Source organism: Cryptotermes secundus, unplaced genomic scaffold (assembly GCF_002891405.2).
Source record: "Cryptotermes secundus unplaced genomic scaffold, Csec_1.0 scaffold26, whole genome shotgun sequence".
In the NCBI taxonomy this organism is placed as follows: Eukaryota; Metazoa; Arthropoda; class Insecta; order Blattodea; family Kalotermitidae; genus Cryptotermes; species Cryptotermes secundus.
The window spans coordinates 3,591,501-3,604,743 of record NW_019743656.1 but is presented as its reverse complement, the minus strand read 5'-3'; the positions used below and the strand labels follow the sequence as shown (position 1 = coordinate 3,604,743).

Below are 13,243 nucleotides of genomic sequence, written 5' to 3'. Positions count from 1 at the left end.
AATAATATCTTAAAACAAAGGAGAGACTGTGAGCGGTTTGTGTTACATTATAGACGGAAATGAGTGAACGAGTGATATATCAATGCAACAGGAGGCTGAAATATAATATTGTCACGTGTCCGAGGTTCCGTGACTAATAACTGTCCCTCAATGGGCACAAACCGTGGATAAATGGAAGGCTGCTCTGCGAGAACCATTGCTAAAATGGGAACTGTCAAATTTTAATATCGAATTGACATTTTATGTCCAAAATAGATTTCACGTCCAAGTTTCTCTAGAATTACTCGTCTGTGACTTTTCATGTCGTTCACAAAGAAGACGATACCCGCAAGGGGGTTACTTTACAACTGAGTGTAATCCTTCCAGCTTAAGTGAACTTAATGTCATGGATTAAGTTTGTAGAACTGTGTCTCTTATCAGTGTTTTGTTGCCACAGCACAAAAATAAAAGAAGCCAACAAAGCTAATTAGGGCAGGCTTACTGCTGTAATGAATCGTGTCCATGAAGTGATACCAACTTCTGCACATTTCCATTATCTTCGTTCATACATTTTTACAGTCTTAGTAGAAGTTATTAGCTTTGCAATTAGAAGAGGATGAGCATTAAATTGCCTTTTAAGAGACTGTCTCCCTTCTGTTGGAACCTTCAAGTAATTAAAACTTGATCTTCATTAATAATAAAGAAAAGAAGTTAACGTGAAGTTGTTTGAAGATTTTTCTCAGTTTCCTCACATCTCAACTCGGCTTCACACACACATATGCTGTATATGTGTACAAAGGTAAAAATATCCTTGTAACAGGCCATGAAGGCCTATAGGTTTGTGAGACGTCGAGTCTTCCACATTTTCTAGGCAATCATAGGGAATCGAATCCGCGACTTTCCGGCTCGTAGGTTCATTGTCTGCTAGGACAGCAACGTTAACATTAAGACAGTAAATGTGATACATTCACAATACTTTTTTGTATTGCTAGTGGGGTGGGACTATTGTACCAGCCCCTGATAATAGGTGAGGGTGATTGTGGAGCAATTGGTGGAATGAAGATTGGCAGGGGAAACCAAAGTACTCGGAGAAAACCTGCCCCAGTGCCACTTTGTCCACTACAAATCCCACTTGACCAGACCCGGGATCGAACCCGGACCGCCTCAGTGGGAAGCCAGCGACTAACCGCTTGAGTTATGGCGTGGCCTTCACGATACTTACATAATACTGTTTAGAGGAAATGTTTTCAGCAAATGTCTACGAAGATAAAATTCGTCAAAAATGCCTGATTTCCTCTTTTCCTCAACTGGAAACAGATTATTGTAATGACCACTGTCGAATTCACGAAGAAAAGACAGAGATACTACATTTCGTATTGGAGTCTTATGCCTTTCTTGTTAACAGTAGTTCTCACTGAAGAGAAGCGATATTAGTTTAGAATTAATTGTGGAGAAAAGGGCCACCACAGCGACAAGTAATTTCCCTAAAGAGACTGATATGTATGAACTTGTGGTCATGTAATGAAATTACTGAAATATTGCTCGTAAGGTAGCTAATAGTCAATCACTTCGGCCTCGCTAAAGCATGAAATGTGTTCGACTGCTCAAACACTGGGACATGGAGGTATATGTACGTTTGTCTTGTGTTAGTGTTGTCCTGTGGATGTAGCGACATTGGGTCGGGCTGATCCCCTGTCCAAGGTGTCCTACAAAAGTCTATAAGATCACAGATTCTGATTAATTTTGAATGCGAACAGGCCAGACAGCTGAAGGAAGAAGATAATATCCTCACTCCTCTGTAATATTATTGTAAATGGAATTCATAATCCTGGTATTTCCTCTATTGATGTCAGTCTTTGCAAATCACTGTCATACATTGACGTAGATCATAAGGTCTTCATTATAGAATTACTAGATCATGTTTAGATATATAGTGGGTGGGCACGCGGTAGCGTAGTTGGTTGAGGCACTATGCTAGAAGCCGGAAGGGAGCGGGTTCGATACCTGATGAGGTCATTGGATTTTTCGGTTTACCTATTCCTTCCAGCTGCATTATGGCCCTGAGGTCGACTCAGCCTCTAACAGAAATAAGTACCAGCAATCTTCCTGGGGCGTAAAGGGCGACCGGCGCATAAGGCTGGGAACCTCGACGTCTCACAACCATATTGGCCTCCACGGCCTGTTACAGGGATAGCTTTACCTTACTTTTACATACATTGTGGACCAAAATCGCTACAGTGGAAATGCCGTTGATTTTCCAATCTTAAGGTCGCCTACTCGAAGTATGACATACCTTCAGAATTTGTCGTCAATGATGATTTATTGTTGCAGGTAGAATGACGGTGGTGCAGCATTGTAGTCCGGTGGGTGGCTCACGGTTCTCCGACTACCTGCAGCGATGCAGGGCGTCGCGACGCCTGGTGCTGGTCATCGTGGCTATCGCATTGCTGCTAGACAACATGCTGCTTACGACAGTGGGTGAGTCGTTTGTCTGCTTCTCCCCTACAAGAGGATTCCATGGAGCGGAGTCCTTGAGAAGTCGCTAGTTGATCTTAGCATATTAAGGAACCCGAAATTTCGTTACCGTGTTCACTGTACCACTGGTCCCTATCCCATGCCAGGTGAATCCAGTTAACAACTTCCCATCCTATTTTTTTAAGATCCATTTTAATATGATCCCATTTAGTTCTAGATTTTCCTTTTGGTTCTTTTCTTCAGGTTTTCCTACCAAAACTTTGTATATACTTCTCTCTCATGCATGCTACGTTTCCTTCCCATCTAACTCTTCTTGGTTTGTTTATTCTAATGACACTGGGAGAAGAATAGGAATTATGACTCATCTACTACATAAATGAGATCATTTTCCACTTCTACCCTGAAGATGGAGGCAGTAGAAGCCTTCTGTTATATATCTACAATATTTGTGAGGGAATGTCATCAACAGACAGCAAAGTAGAACAATTACATCCTCGCCGGGCAGTAACGACGTGAGCGCTGGAAGCTAGAGATATCCACTGTAAGAAGCCGTTGTTAGGAGACGACTGTTGAGGACATATCAGCCTGGGAAAAGGCTACGCGGGTGCTGTGGTGATATGTGAACTGTGAAGATTAGCAGTTGTGTTGTAGTTACTTGAAGTTCCGAGTGGTGTGTTTGAGTGGTCAATAAATTCACTCACAATCCATAACCCGTGTATAGTCACACCCTCAGATAGGTGGAAATATTGTCAAATGATCGGATAATTTGAGTAATAAATTGGAAAGAATATGCAGGGAAGTGGGGGTGACGTAATGAGACACTATCCCAACAGTTCATTTGAGAGAGAAAAGCAAGAAAACCCTCAAACGTGAATTCGCACCCGTCAGCGAATACAAGTCAGAAAAGTTACAGCTCAAGCCACATGATTGGGTGCCACAATGTTGTTTTGTGTATGGGTACCAGTGTTTCTGAGCAACTCCTGCCTCCATCTTCAGAATAGAACGGCATCACTTCCAATATTCGCTATCTTAAAACACAGTTTCATCGTTCCCTTTTACTCAATGTATTATAACTAATGCAGCTGAAAGAGAGTCATTAAAATTATCTAATTATCATAAAACTATATGCATATGTAATACTGATTTCTATGAGAATTCACGCATATAAAATAATTCTTCCCCTTCTTCAAATTTAAGAAATGTCTAGGCATGAAATCATAGTCTTTAGGTCGTACAATAAATCGATTTGCATTAGAATTCATGAATGGATGAATAAGAGACCGAATGACTTTGTGGTCCAGTGGAGCCTGATCTCGACCACATTTTGCAGGGCTGAGCTTCTCTCGCTTCGATTTCCTCATTCCTCCATATGTAATGTCCCCGTACTGCAGAATACCACTGTGCAGAGAAAGCTATGTTCTTATTAATATCAGTCTCTCTTGTGGTATGATTACGTATAGTCCGGTAAACTGGTACCAGACTTTCACACGAAGCTTCTCCCTCCATTTTAGTATCCCTGTCCTGATAACGAAGGCAGAAGATCCTCAGAAACATTGGCATACCTCTACAAAACTACACGGTGTCACTCACCATCAGACAATAATCTTAAAATCTGGCTTCCTAAGAAATTTCATCTCATATGGGTTACTGAATTTGAGGTTCTCCCTATGAAGAATACATCCTTCTGGGATGTGACACCGTACATTCCCGTACAGTTTTACTGACTCGTCCATCTTCAGGGTCTAAGAGTGAGTCAAGCTGGAAACAAGAAACAGTAGCAAGCTAAGAGCATAACTCGCTACTTGCTTCTCGCATGCTCCTTGCTTGGTTTGCTCTTTAATCCTGAAGATGGAGGCAGTATGTTCCTCATCAGCAGCGAAATTCTACCGAAATATACGTGTAACATCCTAGAAATTCCTGCAGAAGGTTGTGTAGGTATTGGTTCTCTGGCCATACATACATACATACATACATACTTACATACATACATACGATACATAGCATTCCATAGATCCTTATGTTAGTCAGAAAGACCATAGGATGTGGAATTAGTCAAAAAATCATACAATACATATACACGAATAAATCAAACTATTGCAAAAAAATTACCAATGAAAACAAAGTCACAATAGTAGTAAAATGTTCACAAAAGTAGTGAAGTGTCGATAAAATCCATACATTACATACACTTTGGGTTATTCTAAAGCATAAATTCCTCAACAGAGTAAAAGGAGTGTGTACTTAAGTATCTCTTTAGCGCTGCTTTAAATTGTGCCTCTTTATCTATAAGAGCTGTAATATTTGATGGTAGACTGTTGAAGATATTAATGCCAGCATAATATGCACTCTTCTGGAAACATTTGAGGCTGGCAATTGGTCTATGAAGCTGATTTTTATTCCTTGTGTTGAGAGTGTGAATAGTATAATTAGTTGGAAAGAATTCTTGGTTTTTTGCAATAAAGATCATTAGGGAGAATACTTCTGAAAAAATTACTCTCGACTGCCGTATATTTCTGCATCAGGTATTTGCCACCCTGCTGTGTAGCAGCTGACAGGGTGCAGGGGTGGTTTTGGCTAGCTGCCACCCCCTGCATGACAGGAGGGAGACCTGTCTCTGCCGCCGTACTAAATGATCCACAGTATTAAGAGCAGGTTGTGGAGAAAGGAAGATCTCTACGTGGGTAAAACTAGGGAATCTTTGAAGATGCTGTCTCATGCTGTGTGACCCCATATAGTCTGGTAGATATTTTCCTTCGTTTCGGACGAAACTCTTCCTTCGTTCTTAGCCCCAGACATTGCTCTCCCCTAGATCAGCGATCTTTCCCCTGCGCGGCTTACGCATACCCAAAAGGAGGCAGAAGTTTCCTCTAACTACACGGCATCACGTACCACAATCTATCTCCAGAGTTACCATAATGAGGCACTGTGCTACAATCTGGAAGGTCGCGGGTTCGATTCCCAGTTAGGTCATTGTAGGTTTCAATTGATTTAATCCTTCCAGCGGCACTATGGCCCTGGAGTCGACTCAACTTCTAACAGAAATGAGTACCAGAAATCTTCCTGGGGGGGGGGGTAAAGGGCGGCCGGCGCGTAATGCTGTCAACCTCACCTCCATCTGTTAGCCAGTTTTCTAGAAAATGTGGGAGCCTCGACGTCTCACAACCGTATGGCCCTCCACCATTTGTTACAGGGATAGCTTTGCTTCTTTTACCTTTTCATCTTTTTTATTAAGGATTTAAAAGATCTGAAATTTTTACGGCAGCTAAAGTTAATGGAATCTTCTCGGGGTATCGGCCGTGTAGGTCGGGTAAAAAACGACGAACATTTTAGGACCATGACGCCACATCCTGATCATAGGATCAGAGATGGTCCCTCAGGAGGTTGGAGAAAACTGCATAACGAGGAGCTTCATGACTCGTGCTCTTCGCCAAATATATTGTCATAAGATCGAGTGACTGTAGATATGGTTTGGATTGGTAATCGGTTTTATTAAACACTTTAAGAACGTCGCAACAAATAACTACGACAGCCTCACCTATTTACGCACTCCAGCACTAAAGCACACGTAAAGCCTTCTCAGTATGCATTAACCTTTACCCAGTAGCGGCTTCCAACGACGGACGTTTCCCTCTCCCTGGGTTCCCGAACTGTCCCCAGCCTCCGCTACCATTTTCACGCGTCTCACAACTATCAGCAGACTGGCTCACGACGACTCAGAGTCAGAGTCACTTTACGACTGGCGGCTTACCGCCAATCAGTTCGTCTTAACGCCAAGTCCTTTGAGACCCAAGATCAGTATTTTTTTCCTTCAACTGAACACTTGGTGTTATAGTTCTTATGTAACATCCTCTCTGACGATTGGATGGGTCTATATTTTGCAATTGCTCCTGGTCTTCGCCAGCGCAGTCATTCTCAGGTCCTAGTACCGTGGAACTCATGACCATATTTTTCTGTCTCAGATTCGAGACCCCCCAACCTGGAGGACCAGGTCCCCGTATTTATGTCCCCCAGAACAGGGTGGCCCAATTACACCATCAGGCACTGGGTTCTCTTTTCGACACCTCCTACGGCTCACAGGGCTACGGTGGAGGTATTCGATCCCGCCTCCTAGCCCTGAATCTTAGAGAGATGGCATGTGTTATGGATTGGATTCATCTAGTCGAGGCTAGGGATCAGTGGAGGGCTCTTGTGAACACGGTATTTAACCTCGGGTTCCGCAAATTTTTGGGGTTTCTTGAGTAGCTGAGCGACCGGCGACTTGTCACCTAGGTCTCAGCTCCATGCAGTTAGTTAATTTGTCAGTCACCATTGATAAGCCGAGAATATATTATGGCTGTGACTCTTTCTTTTACACTGTATATAAAGTCTGTAGGTTTCCCCGGAATGTTGGAACCCATATACCACACTGCACGGTGTCACATCCCAGAAGACTGTGATATTGGTAATTATCAGAGTGAGAAGCTCTGATCTCATTTAATATTTCAGTAGACATATAGATTTTGTGAGATTTGATGTTCAGAAGGTGGTGACTGAAATGTGTACTATTTTCTGGGATGTGACGCCGTGTAGTCCCATAGAATTTAGCAGACAATTCGGAGGAATGCACTGCTTCTATCGGCAAGGCAGAAGAATAAGCCAAGCAAGCAGCACACAGATCTTTACTTTTACCAGAATACACGGCGTCACCGCCGCAAATGACTCTTCGAGTCTTAGTAGGCCTGTATTTAACAGCGGCCTCACAAATATGTATATAATGTTTACCGACAGGCTTAAAGGAAATGGGGAATTAGAAAGGATTTGGAAGGAAGTGGCCGTAATAATGCCTTGGAGGAGTAATATTACTCAGGAACTCTCTCCTCCGGGTCGAGAATCGAACCCTGAGTCCATCAATACAAAAAATGGCGATAAATGCAACATGATATGGGAAAATGAGAGCAAGAAGTTATGGGAAGAAGTAGCGGCCTCCGTAGTCTAGAGGTAATGTTCCCACCTCATGACTCGTAGTACGCGGGTTCAGATACCCGGCGGAGGTTGTCGAATTTTTAAGGGCTGAAAAATTCAGGGAACAAGTCCTCCGGGAGGGACTTTAAGCCGTGGGTCCCGTGCCGCAGCTTTACGGCAAGTAAAAAACCTCATACCTCCAAAGGAGGTCACTGAGCCAAATTACCGGACGTTTCCCGCCCAACAGTAGTCTCTAATACCTCTGGTAGATGGGGGAGCATTATAGATACCTCTCAGCTAGTAGAGCCGGTCTCGCTGGCTGGGCGGGACTGATGGTAAGCACTAGTACCGGTAGGATATAGAGACTGGTAGAAATCATAGAGGGCAGCACAATGGACCAATACAGGTCTCAGTGCATGGGGAAACCCACCCTCTCCAATAACTAACTAACTAACTAACTAACTAACTAACTAACTATGGGAAGAACTAATCACCTCGAACTACTGCTGAGGTCAAAAATACGAGGGTTGGAACTTTAATAGTGGCAACTATTTATTTACAACTGATACAAAATAGATGCATGTTTCGAAGTTTTACTGTCCTTCCGTGTAGTCACCAGCATTGTGTACAACCCGTTGCCAGCGATGTGGAAGTCGTAGGATACCTTTAGCAGCGCCTGTCATGTTGATAGTTCGAATGGAGCGGTCTACTGGCTGAAGAATCTCTGGAACAGTTCTGAAGCGAATGCCACGGAGTGATTCGTTCATCTTAGAATCAAGTCGAAGTCACAAGGGCTTAAGTCCGGGGAGTATGATAGATGGTACAGCACTTCCCAGCCCCATCGATCGAACAAATCAGCCACAGCTTGCGCTGCATGCGGCCGAGCATTGGCCTGAAAAATGATGGGTGGGTTCTGCAGAAAGTGTCGCCGCTTCTTTCTCAAAGCTGGTCGCAGGTTGTGTTCCAAAAATGAACAGTAATACTGCGCATTGACGGTCTGCTGTCGGGGAACGGTATGCGTTAGGATAACACCATCACAGTCGTACACGAGAATCACCATAACTTTCACATTGCTGGGGTTCTGACGAACTTTTGATTTTCGTGGTGACCCGTAATGACGCCATTCGTTCAATTGGCGTTTCATTTGTGGCTCGTACGATTTGGCCCCTGTCTCATCTAGCGTAATGATACGGCGTAAGAAAGCCTCTCCGCGCTCATAGCGCTCCAAGTGGTTACGAACAGCGTCGTATCGTAGCCATTTCTGCATTTCCGTCAAATCATGCGTAACCCATCGTGATGCAATTTTTCTCATGCCCAGGAGTTCTTTCAGAATGTAAAGCACAGTCATATGCGCTAATCCTGCCTCTTGGGCCAGCTCTCGAATCGTATGGCGTCGACCACTCTCCAGTAACGGAAAGAGCATACATTTCTTCTTCACTGACACTAGGACGACCTGGCCGACGCATGTCTGCCACATTTTGGCGTCCCTCGCTGAAGGCTTTTACCGACCTTGCCACTGTTCTGTAAGGCAATGCAGATTCCCCGCAAGCCTCTTGAAGACCTTGTTGACACTGTCGTGCTGTACGGCCTCTGGCACATTCAATCTTTATCCAACTCCGTCTTTCCTGTTTCGAAAACGTCGTGACAACACTACATTAGACCGTCAGCTAACACGGGGCTCTGTTCTTCTCGTCACTGCGCATGCGCGTGATGTGGGAAAAGAGAGTCCATTTGCTCTGAGGTAAGGTAGGTATGTACGTAACTAACGTGTGGTATAAGCAACATTACTTGGTTCCGTTGCGTGGCGTCTCTACAGCAGTGTTGCCACTATTAAAGTTCCAACCCTCGTACGTTGATCTATATATTCGCTTCCCCACACCCCTTCATGGCATAGAATTTACTTAGTTAAGCACAGAGACAAATCTACCTTGCATATTAAGTATCTGATACGACACGGACTGCATAGAAAACATCACGTTCAGCAGTTCTCCTGTACTTGCATGTGTATTCGTTGCCCGGGAATATATTTACCGAGACGTTGCCAGCAACGGCCGTATCTTCTGGTTCCGGTATCTGGCTTTCAGGCGTTATGGGAGCACACAGACATAGAGACAACAAGGTGATCTCATAAGCCTCATTTTGTTTCCTAAAAATAAGGAAAGCATACTAAAAATGGACCGTAGTGATTTTTCACCGTCGCTTGGCGTCTGGAATCGGGCTGTGGACGTTCACTGTATTGCTGCTCGCCTCTCGATAAGCGTGATCGCTGAGTGGGGCGAGCCAGCTACCTGTTCTCCTGTGGAGCATTGTTACTGTCTCACAGCAAAAGTGGCATACGTGTGACACGCACTCTACAGCTTTATGTCTCTAGTAAGGTAATGGTTGTCCCTGAGCATAGAGCAAAGAATACTTACGAGGGCGTACAAGCACAGCTCCACTATTCTGCCACTCAGAAATTGATGAAGATCACTTGTCAGCATCATGCCCTTGTCTCTACCCCCGGTACCCATTTGATAGGAGGCTGGATGTGCCCCAGAGCCGGTCTGGACGACGTGCAGAAGAGAAAATGTCTTCCTCCTGTCTGTGACCGAGTCTATGTAATCACTCTGTAACCAGCCCAGTTCCTGGTCAGAGATGAAGCCAACAGCTAAGAAACCGAAGTTGTGATAATGTGCTGCCTGATCAGGTCTACCAGACGTCTCAAGGGGCAGTAAGAGGTGAATATGGAGCAATGCTGGGGTTATGATTAGCAGGAGGGAAGACAAGAAACTCAGAGATAAACTTTCTTCATTTAATTTCATCATTAGCAAAGCAGCCGTTGTTGAGTCGTAACCTTCAATAGAAGATTCTGCCAGGTTTGTCTAGTCCAGGCTATGTATTTCCAATTCCTTTCCACCAGAATCTTAGCATCATCTTCCAATCTCAGTTTGAGCCCTCTTCTTTCTCTTCTGCCCATTGGTTTGGCACTGAAACTTATTTTTGCAGTCAATTTTTGTCCCATTCGAACAACATGATCAGCCAATTACAACCTACTCACTTTTGTAAAGTTTCAAATATGTGTGTTTTCACATAAAGCATATATACAATTCATAATTGAACCTAATTTGCCAGCCCTTGTCTTCTTCAATTAGGCCGTATATGTACCTCAAAACTTTCTCTTAAAGAGAACAAGAGTTTTTCATCAGATGTGAGTAATAGCCATATTTCTAATACATACGTAAGGACTAGCCAAATTATTATAATTGATAATATAAGTTTACTTTCCCATTAAAGTTCCTTTCATCTACCATATGAAGACATTCGAGTCTGAACCCGAGTCTCTGGGATTGAGAAGTCATTTTAAAATTATTTTATCATCAAAAACTTTATCCTATTATCTATGGTCATCTTTGTCTTTTATCTCTTATTTAAGAACGCTTGCAATGTCAGAGTCGCATGGCGTCTGCTAATAGGATGGCTAATGAACGGAAGAGAATTTTGCAAGGAGGATCCATGAACTATGTACGTTATTATCCCGCCATTTGTCTGGAGGGACTGTGTAAAACCACAGGATAGCACGTGACTCGGCCGAGATTCGAACCAAGTGCCTCCCGAACACAACTCTACAGAGTATCTTTATATCAACGTTTTCGGCGATGTTTTTTTTTTGTGGCGCTACAGCCCCAATTTGGGCCTAGGCCTACCTCCATGAAACTCTCCGTTTCACTTCGGTTTACTAGATCTTACACATTCGGTAGGACTCCTTGGGCGAGTGATCGGCCCGTCGCAAGGCCTCTACCTGTAGACAAACACAAAAACGCACACAAACATCCATGCCCTGAGTGGGATTCGAACCCACGATCCCGGCTTCCGAGCGAGCGAACACAGTGCATGTTTCGGCGATCTTACTTGGTCTTATTCCATGCTATATATCCCGTGGTATTGAAACATCGCCGTTAAATAGTCGAATAAAGTTGTTGTGTACAGATGGTAGTTGATATGCGCAGCTGTGTATGTGCTGTATGTCATTATTGCACGCAGTGTGAATGTTTGAGCGGGCCTCGTGAAGCACCGCGTGGTTGAAGCTCTTCATAGTCCAACTCTGAAGTTCAGACCGGTCCATATCGGTGCATGGCGACAGGAAAGGGTGCCAGATCTGCGGGAGTCATTCCAGCGAGAGCACTTGCCTTGTTCCTCGGTTAAATGCCGTTCTCTCTTCCCATCTAAATGAAATTCGTTTTTTTTAGCTATTTCTCAACAACGAAAAGTTAAAATTATCCCCATTAACTTCGTCAGATCTCTCCGTCTGTTCGTCATTCATTGTATAATTACTCGATAAATGCTGAATGTATTTCGTTGAACTAAACACTCACCTCCACCTAGCGCCAAGGTTAGGAATGTGATGAGCTATGCCTCCACTCCCCCATACGTCTTGATAGTCTGCTGACTATGTAGAGGGAAACTTTACCTCTACTTTATACGTCTGAGTTACTTCAATTTTTGCACATGCATTCCCACATTTTCCCCTTATTTCAAGGAAGTTATTTCCAAAAATTTCAAGGAAATATTTATAATGCTTACTTCATATAGGTATATATAGTGATATTTCGTCATAGCCCAAACATTTTTGGAAGTTAACCCTAGCAATATTAGCTTTAGTTCCTACAGTGCCAAGTAGCCATTTTAGGTTATCAGTGTTACCTATATTGTCATGGGAAAAAAAAACTAAAATGTGAGTAATAATTCCCTAAGAACTTCAAATACGGATCAAGTTCCCTCCAAATGTTTCTTATCCATTCAGTTCAGATAAAACGCCAACAGATGTCACATGCCGTCAGATATAGCAGCTTTTGTAAAGGTCGAAATTATCGACACCTGGCACTTAATGGGGTTAAATTACTTCTTTGGTCTGTAGTTTATTTACAGCGATAGTATGTCGATCATTTTCTGTCTCTCTATTCACATGGCACATACCGTTATCACCCCCTGACCCCTTTTAAAATACGAAGTGAAACTGTACAACTTAATAACATGTGCTCGATGTATATGATTTATCTCAGTTCTGTATATATAAATATTTTTATTCACTTTAATATTTCTTATAGTTTCATTCGAAAGTAAGAATCTCTCTGCGTCTGTAATTCACCACAAGGCTAACTGCCGTCTGTCTTATCTCTCCACTTAGCATTCTCCCCCTTAGACTCTACATCAATGGTAAATTCATCATTCTCTTTTTTTTTCTGTCTGCCCCTCCTGTATATTTTCTCTTGCCTCCCATGCACTTACCTTTAACTTCTTTTTATTTTCCCCCCATTTTGACGTTATTATTATACTTTCTGCTGCAATCTTCACGTCAGCAACTCTAAAAAGCCGACCCTTTTTATTTTAGAAAATGATGGTGGAAATTCTCTCTTCTCTGCGCTGCATAAAAGTGGCATTCTGGAAGTCTAGAGCCATGGGTTTGAATGGAGACCCGTGTTATGTCTAGGTGAAATGTCTTGAGGTCTTGTGGGCACCCTTAGCTTCATGTCTTGAGCTCTTCACACCTGTTGGCTGGGGACTGGCGGCTCCGTCCATCTGCACACCCAGAGCCAGTGAGGAAACTATATACGAGATTTCGGAAGAGTCTGCGAATAATTTGCTCAAAACCTTTCGGGTTTTCATTGCACAATTGTTCGAGTCAGGACATTCTGAAGGAAGAAGATGGGGAGTGAGAGAGTATAAGAAGAACCAGAAATAGAGAAATATGAGGAAAAGGAGGAGGAGGAGGAAGGAGGAGGATAAAAGGAATAATAGGAGAAGAATGGAAGGAAGAAAAGAAAGGGAAAAGGAGGCAAGGAAGAATAGAAGAAGAAGAAGAAGAAGAAGA

The 13,243-nt window shown here is 43.2% G+C and overlaps 1 protein-coding gene across 3 annotated transcripts in view; it reads left to right on the top strand.

Annotated features, from left to right (window-relative positions):
* LOC111874165 (synaptic vesicular amine transporter) overlaps nucleotides 1–13,243 on the top strand; it is a 136,670-nt gene that overhangs the window by 79,766 nt on the left and 43,661 nt on the right. For all 3 annotated transcript variants that reach the window (XM_023869419.2, XM_023869420.2, XM_023869418.2), the window contains exon 2: nucleotides 2,311–2,457. In XM_023869419.2, coding sequence (XP_023725187.1) covers nucleotides 2,316–2,457 — 142 coding nt within the window. In that variant the 5' untranslated portion in view covers nucleotides 2,311–2,315. The remainder of the gene's footprint in view (nucleotides 1–2,310; nucleotides 2,458–13,243) is intronic.